General features: G+C 41.8%; 1 protein-coding gene across 9 annotated transcripts in view; it reads right to left on the bottom strand.

The window, feature by feature from the left end:
• Positions 1 to 17,405, bottom strand: part of Arhgap21 (Rho GTPase activating protein 21) — a 116,906-nt gene that overhangs the window by 83,017 nt on the left and 16,484 nt on the right. For 2 of the 9 annotated variants that reach the window (XM_013122515.3, XM_013122520.3), the window contains exon 1: positions 9,632 to 9,741. The exons of 5 other annotated variants lie outside the window; for them this stretch is intronic. In XM_013122515.3, the coding sequence (XP_012977969.1) occupies positions 9,632 to 9,715 (84 nt within the window). In that variant the 5' untranslated portion in view covers positions 9,716 to 9,741. Of the gene's footprint in view, positions 1 to 9,631; positions 9,742 to 17,405 lie in introns of those variants that run through there. 2 more of the 9 variants (XM_013122516.3, XM_040755407.1) reach the window with 1 other exon arrangement.

Genomic DNA, 17,405 nt, shown 5'->3' with positions numbered 1-17,405 from the left:
TCTTGTTTATATATTAACATTTTATTTGTTTTTCATTTAAAAGCTTTCAAGTACTAAGCATAAAACAAAGAACAAACCCATCCACAGCAGGACACTGTTGTGTTCCAAGTAGCACTGGGATTTTCTTAAATTTTACAAACATGCTAAAACGAAAAAAAAATTATAAACATGCTAAAACAAAAATGGTTTTCATTGACTTAATTTTTTTGTGTCTTTCATTACTAGCAAAGCTAAGCACCTTAAATTCTTCCTGGATATAAATATAAATAATAGAAACAGCAGACAAGAATGCGCAGCATCCTCTTGAGAAGTATGTGGTGTCACCGAAATTCAGAATGCAGTTCTCATTGACAGGAATGTCTTAAATCCTGGTAGCAGAAAACAAAACAAAACAAAATCCCTGAGGGCTGGAAAGAGCTCCAGATACACAGAGGTTATCACCAAAGATAGCAGACCTTTGGGTTCACAGAGGAGGTAATGCCCTAACCAAGGTAGGCTGGAACGGCTTTATAACCTCACTAGTCACAGCACTGGGTGGGATGCAAACACCCTAAACTGGTAGAAACAGCAGAGCAGGTTAACCTTGGAGCAGTTAACTAGAAATGCAAGGTTCCCTGGAAGGGAGACACACCTTAGAGAAGGAGCAAGGAGGCTGTAGCCCCTCCCCGGCTTCTCCCTTCCTCCCTCCCTCCTTCTCTGTCTTTTTGCAAGCATACGTGGTGTGTGTGTGTGTGTGTGTGTGTGTGTGTGTGTGTGTGTGTGTGTGTGTGTGTGTGTGTGTGTGTGCGCGCGCGCGCGCGCGCATACACGTCATGTGTGAGGGAGGTATATGTGCGGTATGCATGCATATGGAGACCTCACACTGATGTCAGGTGTCTTCATCAATTGTTGGGCAGGATGAGGCAAGATGTCTCATTTGAACATGGCGATCACCAATTTGGTTGGCTGTCTTCTCTAGTGCACTGGGATTAGTGATGGGCTGCTATACCCCACCTGGTTTTATATTTTATATGGGTTCCAGGGACCTAAATTCTGGCCCTCATGCTTTTATTGCAAGCGCCTCATCCACTGAGACACTTCCCCAAGATTCCTGCTGTCCCGCGTCCATTATGGAAATACACAATTCCTTCCTGTACTTTCAAAGGTTGTTTTAGGGTCAAACTCACTAAAAACTCAGCCAAGTAAAATGTTCCAAATGCAGGAGGTATTTATTTTACAATTGGGTCATGAAAAAGCTATAATTAAATATTGAGAAAGTATTTTAAACACATTTGAGCACTGTAAGGAAGCTTGATATTTAAGAGAACCTTGATAGAAATCTTTTAGAAAGCATTGAAGGGTTTCCATAATTCTACAATACAACTGCCTTTTTCAATGGGCTACGTTTCTAGAAACAACATTATAGAACAGATTGTTTTAATAGATTACAAAGAAAATTGCTTCTAAAACCCAGAAACGACCCAACAATCAGCAAGAAGCAAAGATGTAGAAATTGGAAACTCAGAAACATCTACAAGGTGAAGATATTAAGATCAAACTAGGGGCCTTGTGCATGTTGAGCTACCCCACTGAACTATAACACAATCCATCACAGCTTTTAAGAAGGTTGCATATTATGCAAGAAATATCTTCAGGTGTCTTAAGGAATATATCAACCTCATGAAAATACAAATGCAACGTACCAAGAATTTTACTGTACACAAATTTAGAAGCATGTATCATTCACAGTAAATAGTTAAGGATGGGCAGCACTGTTCTGCTTTGCTAACAGAGTTCTGAAAGCCATGGGACATGTCTTGAAATACTGGTCAGTCAGGACATCTCCAAAACCAAATGCTACATTTTTGTTATGTTAATATGCTACTCCTATCAAAGTTTGGGAGCCACTGGATAAGGTCCTTGGAGACAAGGACATACTCATCATAAATATAGGTTCTGAAGTGCCTGTAAGGTACATGTGAGAGGTTTTACAGTTACACATAAAACTGAACCTGTATTCAGGAGATTAACCTACAGATTTAGGGATGGTGAGCCTAGGAATGCAGTAGATGAAGTCACAGAATGAACGAAAAAAATATGGACATTTTTCAGCCCATTTTTCTGGTGAGGTTATATAACATTTCATTCAAAATAGGGTTTAGATGATTTAAAATTGTTTCTTGTGAAAGAAGAACACAAGGGTTTTTTTTATATATATATAATGTATTCTTTGTTGTTATTGTTGTTTTTTTAGACAGGATCTTACATAACCTAGGTTAGCCAGGAACTGGCTGGGACTGAGAATGACCTGGAACTCCTGATTCTCCTGCTTTGCCTCTGTAGTGTTGGATAATAGGCCTGCCTGCCACCATCCCAGTTTCAGATGGTTCTAGGGCTGGGACCAGCAACTCCAGCATGTCACCAACTCACCTGAATCCCCAACTAATCCTACTTTTTGAAACTTGATTTTCATTCATGGGGGGAGCTCTTTTGGGGGATGGTCTACAACTGATCTAGAATTCACTAATCAGAGAAAACTGGCTGGCCAATGAGCCTTAGAGAGCTGTCTGTCCCTGCCTCCACAGCACCAGGACCATAAGTGTGCATACCCATTTTCACGTGGATTCAGGGTAATCAAATAGGCCTTCATGCTTGTGAAGACAGGCACTTTATCAAGTGAGCCAGCTCCCAGCCCTAGCTGATTTTTAACACTGCTAATTCACACTTTTGATCTATTCTCTTGAAAACTCTTTATATCCAACACTGTGTAGAAGATAGTTAATATTAGTAAATGTTTAGTTCTTCATTCTTAAAAATTGCTGAAAAAATACAAAGTCTTATGATTCTTATTAACTTGCTTTGTTTACTCGAAAAGAAACTACTAAAAGTAAAAATTAGATGACATTATTCCATTATGAGTTTTTAACAACATATTCCAAGTTAGTTTTCTAAAAATAAAATATAAAATATATAGTCCAGGCTGGCACAGACTGGCTATCTTCTTGACTCAATCTCTTGAATGCTAGAATCACAAGTATGCACTGCCACGCCTGGCTTTAACAAATATTTTGACTGGTTACTATGATTTGTAGTAAGATGAACATAAACTCCAACTCCATCCTAATCAGAAGAGTTAGCAGACATGAGCACTATTTGCCAAGGGGGCCCTAGATTACTGTCATGCTGTTTAGATTTCAGGAATGTTCCCATCGATAACTAGCTGATGCTAACGGTGCCTAAAATGTGTAGTGCAAACAATGGTCTGCTAAGCACTTGCTTTCTTTCAAGGAGTCTAGAATTTTGATGTATTCTAGGCAGAAGGTGACTGGCCTGAAGTTTAAAACAAAAATCCCACCTTGAATGAGTTTCTCTGGTGCACTTTTCTTTCACATACCCTGTAACAGTCTGTTGCTAAAGCAATTAAGCACATCCTGTGTGACTTCAACGATGGAGGACTCCTGGAAGCCGGTGTGTGGTTCCCACTGACCTTTGTCCCAGCTGCCTTTTCCTTTTCTCTGATGATTTTCTTTATGTCATACTTCTGTGATCTATCTACTAGAGCTGAGTACTAGAGACAGATCTGTAAGCCACCTCACAAAAACGGGATGTGGGGATGATTTCCAACACATCTCCCAACTCTGCAATGGATTCTAATCAATCTCCTCACCTTCTGGCATTCCTGTCTATGTGCAAACTCCTCCCTTGAGTGTGGGCTGGACCTACTGATTAGCTCCTGAAGAATGGGATTCCATAAACGTGATGGAATGTCCCAGCCAAGGTTAGATTCTAAAACAGGGCAACCATTGTCTTGCCCACTATCTGCCTCTCTCTTATATCCTCTTATGAAACAGGTTGCTGTGTGGTACACTTCACTGTCTCTGGAGAGGGTCATGTGGTACAAAACACATAACTGAAAGTGCCTTCCACTCAGCAGCCAGCTTAAGAACCAAAGTGTGCACCATGTGGGGGAGGGGGTGCTAGGGGTTGTCCTAGAAAGATAGCTCTTGCTGTTCTTGCCGAGGACCTGGGTTTGGTTCCCGGCACCCACAGGACAGCTCACAACCATCCATAACTCCAGATCCAGGGAATCTGACACCCTTTGGCTTCCATGGGCACCAGGCCAAAAAGAGAGAGTAGGGGATTCTGACCCAGAAGCCCAGTCCTAACAAGCCAGTGTTATGTCTGCCTGAAGGAAGCACCTCTTACAAGGATGTGTGGTCAATTCCTGAAAAGCACAGAGGACCAGGAACACAGCCTGTTCCCACCAGGGAGAAAAGGAACATGTCAGTAGCAGTACACCAAATAAAATACTAACGTGGGGTGAATCCGCTCCCGACTGAAAGTAATCTGGTCCACCTAATAAAGGTTAGAAACACAGCCAATGAAGACGAAGAGGAAAGGGTTCTTATTCCCTAAGAAGTGCAGGCCCTGGCAGGCCAGTGTCCACTGGTGTATGAGAAGTGTTACCTGTAGAATAGTGGCAACAGCACAACAAATGGGAGGCTCACATATACAACCAGGCAGGATCTAAGAAGCTTGGACAAATTGACACCATATTAAACAGAGGTGCCAGAACTGCTGTGGCTGACCAGGATGCCCAGGAACTGAACACCCAGGACTAGGCCAATGCATCAGAAAAGAAAACAAACCAGCCAGCAGGAATCCAGAGAGGTCAGAGGACACTCCATTTACCAAGGCAGCACCAGTTTGCCAAGGTGCTGTGCGCTCTCTCCCTCTTCAAGTCAGCACTAAGAATAAAGATACAGCCTTGTGATGGAGCGACAGGGATGGCATCATCACAGAAAGCAGCAAGGGCCCAGCAATGGCTTTTACCCTTCACTTCAAGATGAAATTCAGGAATGAGTGTCCCAGTGAAAATGGTACCAAAGGAGCTGAGTGAGAAATGATGGAGAAGGGTAATAAAACATTGTTCCTAAATACGACCCAACCTTAGCTGCCACCTGCCTCCAAAGAGAGGGGGAAATGTCACAGAGAGACAGATCTCACTAAGTTACAGGACTGCTGTGAGGAGGGGATGGTTAGAGGGCTCAGTCACAGGGAGAGGGGTAGCCACACTTGTCACGTAGGCTGTGAAGAAAGGGAAAGCAAAGGGATGCATAGAGAAAGAAGCAGAGGTAAGAAAGACCTGCTGTCTTTGTGTCCTATGCCCTTTTCTCTCCCCTGTTCTGATGACCGACTTAAGCCACACCTTCTCTCAATACTCCACCGACTTAAGCCACACCTTCTCTCAATACTCCACCAACTCTTCATCAGTTTTCAAATATGTTACTCTTTAAACATTCTGAATGTAGCTCTATGGCTCCTGTCTTAAAGGCTCATGCTGAGCCCAATTTTCTTTAACTAAGAAAATACAGTATGAGACAGACACACACTGCACTTGGACAGAAACATTCTCAGGCCTTTTGCTGAGCCCAGGGCTGCTACATTGGCTTGTGTTTGTGTTCTCTAATGCACCAAGTGAAGCTCATTCCAGGAACTTTCCCATTAATCCTATGAACCCAAGGCCACTAGGAGAAGCGACCTCATCAACTATGACTTAACCATTAACCATGGCACAAAGCAGAATTAAAAGGTCATTTCTCAAACATTCATACAGCAGTATGTAAATCATATCTTATTTTGTTAGAGTTAGAATTAAGACGTCCTAATCACCAAATTAGTTTAACAGGTGCTACAACCTGCAATCACAACACTCAGTCTGACTCTCAGTCAAGCCTGCTTTGCATCATCCCGGCTGTGGGAACCTGGGCAAGGGACTAAACCTCCTACTGCATTAGTTTCCTCATGTGCAAAAACAGGAATGTGACAGTTACACTATCACCGTGGGGTTATCAGAAGTACTAAACAAGGTTAAATATCTAAAATACCTGGGATCTATTTTTAATCACTCTGAAAATACTGAACTAAAATTTCTTGTGGTCTTTTCATCATGGTGCAGGCTTCCTATGATAGGGCTCATCTCAGAGCTGATTACTGAACAGTGCTTTTTCCTCCTCCTCCTGAGACCAACAGCTGTGAGAGCTTCAGTCATAAGACTGAGGCCAACAGTCCTTAAACACCTACTGTTTAAATGCACAGCCTCTCAGCTCAGACTTCTCTTAACAGTGATGGCGAGACCTCTGTTGGTCCATCCCCATGTGGCCTGACCTCATCTGCAAGTCCTCCCTGTGTTCATCCTATATCTGTCCCACCCACTGGTGTGTTTGTATGGAAGTGAGCAGCAAACAGAATTAGTAGACAGAAGACTCCAGATGCATATCCACAAAGCTATGAACAGGGCTGTCCTGGAGACAGGCTAAGGAGTAAAAACCATTTATAGCCTATGTCCATTATGAAACAAAACCTTCAGGATCTTTGCCTAAAGTGCCTCTGGGGCTCCCTGATTAAAGTAGTAATAATTAAATACCTTCTATGTTTATGAAATTCAAACCATGAAAAACTGAGGTTATTAGTTTTCTTGGAGTATATTGGATTTGGGGGATAGGAGGGGACTGGTACTAGGTTGACCACAAACTTCCTGTAGCTGAAGATGACTCTGGCCTCCTGAGGTTCCTGTCTCCACTTCCTAAGTTCTGGAATTACAAGCTTGTGCCACAACACCCAGTTTATGTGGCACTGGTGACCTAACCCAGGACTCCTGCCTGCTGCTAAACAAGAACTCTATCAACTGAGCTACAGCCCTGGTGGTGAAGGATATTCAGCAACTTATTATAGCCAAGATACAGAAACGGAGTGTCTTAGTTAGGGTTTCTATTGCTGTGAAGAGACATCATGACCACAGCAACATTTGGAAAGCATTTCATTGGAGTTGGTTTATAGTTCAGAGGTTTAATCCATTATCATCATGGGGGGAGGGGTGACACATGCAGGTAGACAAGGTGCTAGAGAAGGAGCTGAGAGTTCTATCTACATCTGGATCCACAGCAGCAAGAACAGACAGTGAGCCACTTGGCCTGGCTTGAGCTTCTGAAACCTCAAAGCCTGGCCCCAATGACACACTTTCTCCAACAAGGCCACACCTCCTAACAGTGCTACTCCCTATGGTCCTATGTGAGCCATTTTTATTAAAACCACCAGAGGTGACAAGAGAAATGTTAGTCAACAAAGTGCTAGCTACACAAGCACAAGGGCCAGAGTTCAATCCCCAGAACCCATGCAAAAATGCCAGGCATGATAGCCTGTGCTTTTAATCCCAGCACTGGGGAGGCAGAGACAGGCAGATCCCTGAGGCCTAGCCTCATCAGTGAACCTCAGACCCTAGGAGCCTAGAGTGATGGCACACACCTTTACTCCCAGCACTCTGTAGGCGGAGGCACAGATCTCTATAAGTTCAAGGTCAGTATAGTCTAACTATATAAATATGTGTTATATTTGTTTATGTTGCAGAATATTATTTGAACTATGTAAAGGTGTGTTACATTTGTTTATGCTGTCTTTGTTTAACTATGTACAGATGTTGTATTTGTTTCACCTTGCCTGCCTAAGGCACCTGATTGGTCTAATAAAAAGCTGAATAGCCAATAGTTAGGCAGTAGAGGGTAGGGCTGGCCAGCAAAAAAGAATACATAGGAGAAGGAAAGGAGGCTCAAAAAAAAAAGAAGAAGAAGAGAGAACAAGTGGGTAGAGGAGGTGGATGCCAGGGGACAGTCAGCCAGGCAGCTGCCAGACAGACAGACAGACACAGAGGAAGCAGGATAATAGGACATACAGAATGAAAGAAATATGAAGTAAGAACTGAGGCAAAACATAGATGAAGAGAAACAGGTTAAAATAAGTTATAAGAGCTAGCAGGACAAGCCTAAACTAAGGCCAAGCATTCATCCTTAATAAGTGTCTGTGTCATGATTTGGGGGCTGGCAGTCCAAGAAAGCCTGCACCACAACACCTTCTTCTGAGCTCTGCCAGCACCGGCTATGTATGTTATACACATACACACATGCAGGTAGTATCTGTCAACACCGGGTTCAGCATAAGCGCTGCCTCCAAGAGCTTGCTCTCCTGTTTTCTGTGGTCTCTAATGCCTGCCTCTATGCAGGTCTCTTCTGATCCTCCTGCCTCTGCATCCAAGTGCTGGGATTGCAGGTATGTGCAATCACATCCAACTAGTCTCTTTGTTCTTTTTTTGGCTCCTTTCATACTTCAATTGTCTGGCCTCAAAGGTACAACATCTGTGACTTCCATTAAATACTTGTAAGTAGTCTGGCAGTGGTGGCACATACCTTTAATCCCAGTACTCCAAGGAGACAGTGTCCCATGCCATTTTACTTATGCTACAGTCTGCAAACTCTCTGAGAGATGCTACTAGCTAAATGGCCAATGTCAGATAAAAACCACAGGGAAGACAGCAACAGCAACTCTAGCTAGCAATACTCAAGCCAAGACACACACAAAGTACTCAGTTTCAGCAGTTGCATCAACTCATCCCAGGGCAAACATGGCTCAGTTAACACTCCTCTTAGGTTAGCTAGGACCAAGTAGCTACAGACTTCAAACAAGAAAGTTTCCTGGTAAGACTACAGGGTTTAGCAATAGTTATAGAGCAAGTATAAAGCACAGAGCTGAAGTTTCAGCTTGGTTAGGCTCCTGATAGCATGAATTTTAAATGTTAAGATAATTGCAGTATCTATCTTCTTTTATTCTCTTAGTAGCCATGCAAAACCCATATTTTTATGGTAATGTAAATCCATTAGGGAGCGTACTAGAAAGTGCATTGAGTGATCAATCTTAGCCTGGAAGAAACAGACACTAAATGACCTACTCTTCCTCTAGTTCCTCTGATCTATTGGTCTGTCGCATCCATGCTAAACTATGAAACTATTTTCCAGGCTAGAAAAAATAGGACATACAGAAAAGAACTGAGATCCAAATGTCCTGCTTGGAACTAATTTCAAGTCTTCCAACCTAGGACGTTGTGTTTGGCTTGCGGAAGAACTGAGACATAGCTGGGGTGTGGCTGGGTCTTCTGTGTTTTAAAAGCCATTAGGCTGAGCATGTACAACATGATTTACGACTTATTGAAGCAGTCTTTACCTGCTAGGAGTGTTGATGGGGCTGCACAGAGAATGGTTTGCTTCTTAGAAAACACTCAGGAGCTGATAGCTAGTCTAAGAAATATGCCCAGCAAGTTTTCTCTACTGCAAAACAATAGTTTTCATAAAAAGCCTGGCTCATAACATGAAAGGTTCAGAAAGAAACTTCATTCGATACCACTGTGAAAGAAATCCAGAGCCATATTTTTTGTAAATAAAAAGCTCGCTAAAGGGCAGCTCATTCCAAACTCCTTCTACCTTATTAACACAATACTAAACTCCTTGGAAAAGCTGTGATGTTCACCTTCCTTTACAACTGTATTCGTTTTGTGTTAAGTAATTCATTCCCACTTCCCCTCCCCCATTAGGCAATGCTCTACAAACAGCATCATCTGTGCTACTTCAGTGAACTGAAGTCTTTCAGAGTATTTCAGATCATCAGATTTACTATCTGCTATGTAAAAAAAAAAAACTAATTAATCAAAAAACCAACAAAAGATGACTATAACTAGGCAATGTTCTCGTATCAAGCATTTCCACTCTGCTCTACAGTTACAGCAGCCTCAAATTAAAAAGCAAACATGTGTATCCATCAGACAAACCTGGCCATTCCATGCACAGTAGAGATTGCAGAGTAAACCCCAGTTGTGGTTGATCACGCAGTCCAGTAGTCTAAACTGGGCCATGTCTGCTTATAGCGCAGTCTCCATCCTCTGACTCAGCTTTTGTCAGCAAGCAGAGCTCCCTCCGCAGTGAAGTGTTCAGAAGCTCTTCCCCTCCCTTTCCTGTCTGAGCAGCGTCAGGAGCCAGCCAAGCTGCATCACCCTTCCAAACACTAGGATATTATTACATCACGCAGGAAAGCCTGCCTCATAGCAGTGTTAGTCTGTATTTAGCATCACTTCGTTTTTTAAAATTGTTGTTTTCTTCTTTGGGGGAATTATGAGCTGGTATTTACTTAGTCAATAAAAGTGCAGCTTAGGAAAGTGGTGCAATAAGCTAACCATACTATCTCCATTCCACAGCAACCAATTCCAACACAAGAATCGATGACTTTTGTACCCCATCCTTCTTAATCTCTCAGCAGCACCTTACCCTGCTAACAACACCTTCCATATCTCCCACCTTGGGCAACACATCAACACTTGTGTAGTATTTCTGTAACTCCTTGCCCAGCAAGAGGACAGGTAGCAAGTGAAAAGCAGGGGTTCAAGTCACACAGACTCAGCTTCCTTGATGGCCACCTGCTACAAGTGCAACAAGGAGCAAATGGTTTAACCTCTGAACTCCAAATCATTCGTTTGTAAAATGAGGAACACCTGCAAGGGTCTTTTAGCATGAACAACAAGACAGAATGGCACCTAATCATTCTTATTAATATGTCTAAGGCTGGTTTCCCTTCTTAGAATTCTCTCCTTGACCCACTTTCCCCTTTCTTATGCTCTCCCTAGATGATGTCATCCTCCAGGCTCATGACTATGAATTACTTTCAACCCTCTCCAATGCCACCCTTTCTCCCAAGCTCCAATTTGCATGACTGAGCCCTTGCTAAGCCTGGGTACCTAGATGCTTTGCACTACATGCCCCAAACGGAGCTCATTATCCTCCCTCTCTCAACCTCCCAGCACCGATAATCTCCTAATCTACATAACGACAGGGCAATTCAAGCCCTAGGTTACCAAAACAGAAAACAGTCATCCTAGAGTCCCTTCTCTCTACCCAGCTACCAAATCTGTCACTTCTAAAATACCGTCCCCTTCTTACTTCGCTGCCTCCTGCTGAATAAGCTTTCTCCTAGGTTGGCCTCTCAACCATTCTGTCACATCTCTCTGAAATCCTGCTCCACAGGAGTAACAAAAGAATATTTTAAACCAAAGTTAAACATTGGACTACACAAGCTACATCATGTCCACCCTTGTGGTCTGTCAGGATACAACACAGTTTCTCAAAGTATGCTCTCACTTGTTCTATAGGACATGGACTGTGAATTAGGATTGGGTTAAAACAGTCACCAGTTGGTCAAATAAACTTGCTTACAAACTGCACAAACTCAGAAATGAGATGATAAGACTCAAAAGAAGAAAAGAAACAAAATCAGAAGTAAACAGTAAACTAGAGGAGAGGAGACAAAGAGAATGTGGGAATGACTAAAATAGGAAGGAGGTTTGTTTCAATGTCATACCATATACTCTTAAGAATCCCAGAGAGCAGAAAGAAGAATGTGTACAAGGAGTTAATTCATTATGCTTTCCCAGAATAAAACCATTTGAAATTGCAAGGGAATGTCTTCCAAACGTTCATCACAGTGGTGATGAATGAGCAATGATCGAGCATCAGCTCTTGTGTCTAAACACTTGGTCCCCACCTGGTGGTGCTGTTTGGGGAGGTTGTGAGACCTTTGAGAGATGGAATCTTGATGGAAGAATGCATCACTGGAGGCAGGCTCTCAAAGTTTATATCCATGCCTTACTTACAGTTTCCTTTCCCCTTAGTGTTTTTAGTGAAAGGTGAAATCGCTCAACATCTGGTTCTGGCTATCTGCTGCCACACCTCCACCACCATCATGGACTCCCTGTCATGAACTGTAAACTAAAATAAACTGTTTCTTCCATAAGTCACTTTTGGTCATGGTGTTTTTTAATCACAGCAATGAAAAATAACCAATATAGCCTAACTGAGGCAGAAAGCAAATACTTACAGAAATAAAATTAAATGGCCATTTGACTTTTCCACAACAAAGACAAATCTGCAGCTCCAGATTTAAGACATTTCCAGAAAGAAAATGAGTCCAGGAACAACTGCCCAGACTAGAACTTTCCATTGCAGTATCCACAGACAAACTTGTGAGAACTTGGGGAATTCTGTGTCCTAGGACTTTCCCACAGAATCTAACAGAAAACTAACTCCAGACAGTCAAAATGACTAAAGCAGCCAGGTGTGGTGACTCACATCTGTAATTAAGGAAGCATGACACCCAGGCCAGCCTGGGCTACACAGGAAATCACAAGCCAGTGCTGGGTACAAAGACCCCATGTCAAAACAAAACCCTAGAGAAGCAAGGGCATGGGGGAGGGAGAATCAACTGTTTCAGAACCAACACTAGCTGGGAATTAAAGGAGAGAAGTGGGTATGTAGTCTCTCATATCTGGCAAGGCAGACAGACAACTGGAAAAGGTGGAGGGATGGTAGAGAAGAAGAGCAAAAAAGTGTAACTTCTCAGTAATTACGTTCATCAGGCACTACTTCTTCTCCACCAAACTGTTGTGTACATTGCTTGGGATAAAATTAAATAAGTACTCTGGGGGTAAATGGAACAGAATGTAATACCAAAGAAGTTAAATAAAAGTTCCTAACCCTACTAGGTGTGGTGGAGCACACCTTTAAACCTAGCACTCCAAGGCAGAGACAAGAGGACCTCTGTGAGTTCTAGACCAGCCTAATCTAGCGAGTTCCAAGAAAGCCAAGGCTACAAAATGAGACCCTATCTCAAACAACAACAATACCCTCCAAACCCCGAATTTGGACGGAAATAGTAGTACTTATTGTCTCACTATCTTTAAAAAAATATAGTAAATATGCCTATAATTTAATAACGATACTATAGCAATATTATTACCGCTGTACTGGTTGGGATAAGTATACAGGACATGAGTGTGTATGTTTGTATGAAAAGCCTCAAAGTCAACTCATTAGGAATGAACATCTCTAACAGCAAGTGAGGTCTTGAAATACTATGTCTACTGAAAGATACCAGGACATCCTGAAACAATGGTTGATTCCAGATCTACGGCTGTAATAGCACATAAAATGGAACTAAAAAATTAAAAAAATCACCAGTGGAAATTGTGTTTGTGTCTAAAGGATTTAGGAGCAAACTACAATGGTCACCGGAGACAAAAAAACAAAAACAAAAAACAAAAAACAAAAAAAAATCAAAATACAATAAGCTTTGGAAGATATAATGTGCTCACATCTACCTGTTAATGACGGATCAAATGAAAGGCAATATCCACACAGTCACATCATCTCTAAGGTAATCAATACCAATTTGTTTAAAAAAAGTCATAAAGTGTCATGTGACTACTGGACAGATTTTCTAAAACAGTGGTTGATGTATCTTTAATTACATAGTGATTATCCTAAATTTCAAACAGCCCTGAAAATGGAAAACATTTTTACACATTAGTAGTAAAGCCTGACCTGAGCTGACCACAGGCTCTGAGTCTGTGTTGATCCCATGAGTGCAAACACTCACACAGTTCACAACCAGAATCTGATCATCTAACACTTCAAAATCTGAGACAGTCTGAACTCTGAAACAACTAAGGATTTCGAGAAGGAGTTACAGATCCACTCAATACTAAAAGCAAGGAAAACCACAGCAGGAGTCCAGAGGGAAAGAAAGCACAAAAGTAGAGGAAGAAAAGCCACCAAAAGCAAGACTATCCACCTGGGGACTGGGAAAATGTTACCTGAGGTCAGTGAGGTCAGACAATGTTTCTTAAGCAGTGAAATCTGAGACAAGCTTGAATAAAGTGTGGGATTTACATAGATGAGAAGACATGAGGCAGGTATTTCAGCACAATAAACGTGAACAGACACGATGGATTTTGGATGCCTCATGAGTTCAAGGATATGCCACTTGCTGCAAAGACAGGGTGGAGGGCTCTAAGGATCTTTAGTCCCACCAAAGGAGGCTAGTTCAGGTCAGGTTCAAACTCGACAAGGGTTTTCCTCGGGAAAACATCATTACCAATTTACCACTCTGAAGAAATGAGTAGAATAAGACAGATCTGTGTGGGCTTGGCCATGTTCATTAAGCCCTCTGAACCCCAGTTTCCACCTTGAAAATGCATAGTCATGCATACCTTCCCAGAATGCTGTGAGGATTAAATGCTTGAGTGTTGAAATCTTCAGCAAGTGTTAATGCTCTTTCTTCACCACTATAAAATTATCTAAAAACATTTTGTATTATAGCATATTTCTAGGAAATAGGTATTACAGTCTAGGACTTACAAAGAACTAACCAGTACTCTGAGACTAAACAAACATTGTAGCTAACAAATGTCAACAGCATAAATGCCTACAGCACAGCAGGAATGAGTATTAAATGGTTGCGAAATACTCAAAACTGAAAATAGATTACATTGGTCTGCTTGAAAGCAGACCAATTACTACTATTTTTTATGACATATACATTTATAGGCAAAAAAGGGGGGTCATGAACTATATGGCTAGTTAACAACAGTCCATATCATCCTTTGGAAAGACAGCTTATTGGTTAAGAGCACTTCCTGCTCTTCCAGAGGACTTGAGTTTAAGTAACCATGGTGGACAGCTCCCAACAGCCTCTTCTGGCCTCCTCAACACCTGCACACATGTGGCAGACACACACACACACACACACACACACACACACACACACACACACACACACACTTTTTAAATCTTTAATGTAATTACTCCAACTACTTAAACTCTGTTCTCAAAGTCTGTATTTTTACCTGAAGACAAAACAATCTAACTTCTATCCCATCTGCTAAAAGCTTAAGTAACTCGACAAGAAAGTTTCTAAAACTGTGCAAAACTAATCAGACCAAAGTAAATTTATTTTTAATGACTGTGCCTGTTCCATGTACAGAAAAGCAAAACAGCTATTCATAAGTCCCCAACAGATTACAGGTTATAAACCAGCAGTGAAATGAGATGGGCAGGAATAAGATTAAGTAAACAAAGAGAACAAAACCAGAATTTATTAAAATAATTAAAATGGAGACATCTATGATTTAACTTACTAGAAAGGAAAAACTGAAAAAAAACTATCATTTAATATTACAGTTTCTCAGTCCTCAAAACAGTCTCTGTGAGCTCTAACAGATGATTCAGGTTGACAAAACAAACAAACAAACAAAAACCACTGACTCACTGCTACTAGTCGCTAGGAGTTTTTAAAAAGTCAGAAATTGGATGCAGACTATAGCAGAGATTCCTTGCACAGTGCCCTTGTGGCCAAAAACAGGTCTGAGCTGGCATGGAACGCAGCTAAGACTTGTTCAAACACTAAAGCCTGTTTCCTGCATCATCACTGGAAGATGGGACAGCGAAACCCTCACTTGGAAATTAATTTATGTATTATTGTGTATTTAACAGAAGTTCTCTTTCATAAATTTTTGGTGTGTTCTGGACATTAGTCATTCTCTCACATTTGCTTCTGCTGTCATGTCCTCTCTGCTTGCAACTCTGTCACCAGTTCTACTCTTGGAAGAAAACAGGAATTCAAACAGATACGTGTGTAGTATGTTCACAATGGCGTTATTCACTGACTAAGAAACCATAAACAAGTGAATGCATAAAAACTATGGAATGCCGCTCACCATAGATGGAAATGGAGTTCTAACATAGCATACAGCGTGGGTGACGCACAAAAGCACTGTGCTAAGTGAAGTAGCCAGACAGGAATAGACAAACACACAAACGTACCAAGGATTGGCAAATGGGTAACCCTGAAATAGGAGAGAGGTGAGCAGGGGCTAGGGAGAGAAGGTAGGGTTTCACTTTGGTATGATAAAAGGTTCTGGAAATAAACAGTGATGATTACACAAAATTATGAATATGCTTAATATACCAAGTTACGCACTTAAAAATGGTCAAAGTGTGATCTCTTCTTTAAACCAAATACCACTGAGTCCACTTAGTACTGCCTGTGTATGTATGCATGGAGGATCATCTATTGGACGCAACCCTGAAGAAAACTGACTCTTCTTTTCCCAGTCATCAATTGGCAACAGCCCTCAGCAGGGCTGGGACTTCATGACCCCTCCCCCAGCCATGCTGCACATGCAGATGGGAGGGAAAAGAGTTGGGGGTGAGGGATGAGATGAACTGAAAAAGAGGGAACGAAGGATGCTCGTGATCAAAGCACACTACATGCATGTATGAATATTAAATATTTTTAAAAGTAAAAATACATATTAAATCTTAGGCCCTTCAGCCACTAAAAAGCACACAATTATTGGGCATAACTAAAGAAAACATTATAAAATAGAGTTTTCCTACAAAGAATCTAACACTATAGCACTTAGGCAGAATAAAAGATCAATTCCACTTTTTAAAAACTATACTCAGAGTTTACTTATTTCCACCTCCAAAACAGTCAAGGGTCATACAAAATTAAGTTGTTTGGCAGTGGAACTCCAGTGTCATTATCTAAAATATTATCAGTTTCTTACAACTGAACCACCTAAGGGCTCCTGCCTGCCCCTATGTGGGCGCATGTGGAGGCCAAAGGTTGACCTCAAGTGGGAAGGGCTAGAGGAAGACACTTCAGATATGGAGGCAGGGTCTCCCACCTGATCCCAGAGCTCCCTCACTGGCCAGCTTGCGCCCAAAATCACAAGTCTCTGCCTTCCTCCTGAGAACTGTGAATACAGGTAGAGGCCACTATGCCAGCCAGCATTTACATGCGTGTCAGGGGTGGGGGCCGCAAAATCCTGTCCTAATACTCTAATACTTGCATGGCAAGTGCTGCACCTACTGAGCTGTCTCCCAGCCAAATATTTACTGTTAGAGTATATATACCTACATGCAGTTCTTGAGCCCATACTTGATTTCCCAAGTACATGCACCTCTACCATTCACACACGTGAAGAAACAAAACATTCCCATTACCCTGGAAGTTTCCTGCGTGCCTCCTAGTGATGTCCTGACTTTCATACACGAGAGCAAACTCAGTTCTGTATTCTATCACCACGTAATAGTTCTGCAATCATAGTGTTGGCCCCTTCTGTCTGTCTGTCCACTTGTTCTGTTCAGGACATTTTCATATCCATCCATCCTGTTGCTGTGCAACCACACCACAATGCTTATCTGTTTTCCTAGGGATGAACAGGTGAGTTGCTTTCAGCTTGGCATGAGTAAGCCCTTACAAACACTCCTATGGGCATTTGTTTACTTCCTTTGGGGCGTTATCTAGGAATGAAAACTCTGGCTGATACAGTGGGTAACTGATGACGTTTACAGGAAGCTACCAAGGCTTTGGTCTAAGTGTGCTGTTTTAGAGAGCAGTCGGCACTGTATCACGACTTGTTACTGCCTAGCCTCACCATGATTTCATGTTGCCAAACTTTTTTCTCTACAAATTCATTTTGCTGAGGTGTAATTCACAGAACAAAATTTACCCATTAAATGCACAAATGATCTTGGCAAATATGTATATATGTATGTATGTACAAGACCTGGTTACCCCAGGTTCCTTCAGGCTCCTACAATCAATCTTCCCTTATGTGACCACAAATAGTCTACTCTCCATCACTAGAGATTATTTTCCCCAGTTCTAGGATTTCCTATAACTGGAACTCTGTGTGTGTGTGTGTGTGT

The sequence above is a fragment of the Mesocricetus auratus genome, unplaced genomic scaffold (genome assembly GCF_017639785.1).
Source record: "Mesocricetus auratus isolate SY011 unplaced genomic scaffold, BCM_Maur_2.0 Super-Scaffold_100013, whole genome shotgun sequence".
In the NCBI taxonomy this organism is placed as follows: Eukaryota; Metazoa; Chordata; class Mammalia; order Rodentia; family Cricetidae; genus Mesocricetus; species Mesocricetus auratus.
The sequence above is the reverse complement of the archived record's forward strand: the minus strand, read 5'-3'. Positions and strand labels throughout refer to the sequence as shown.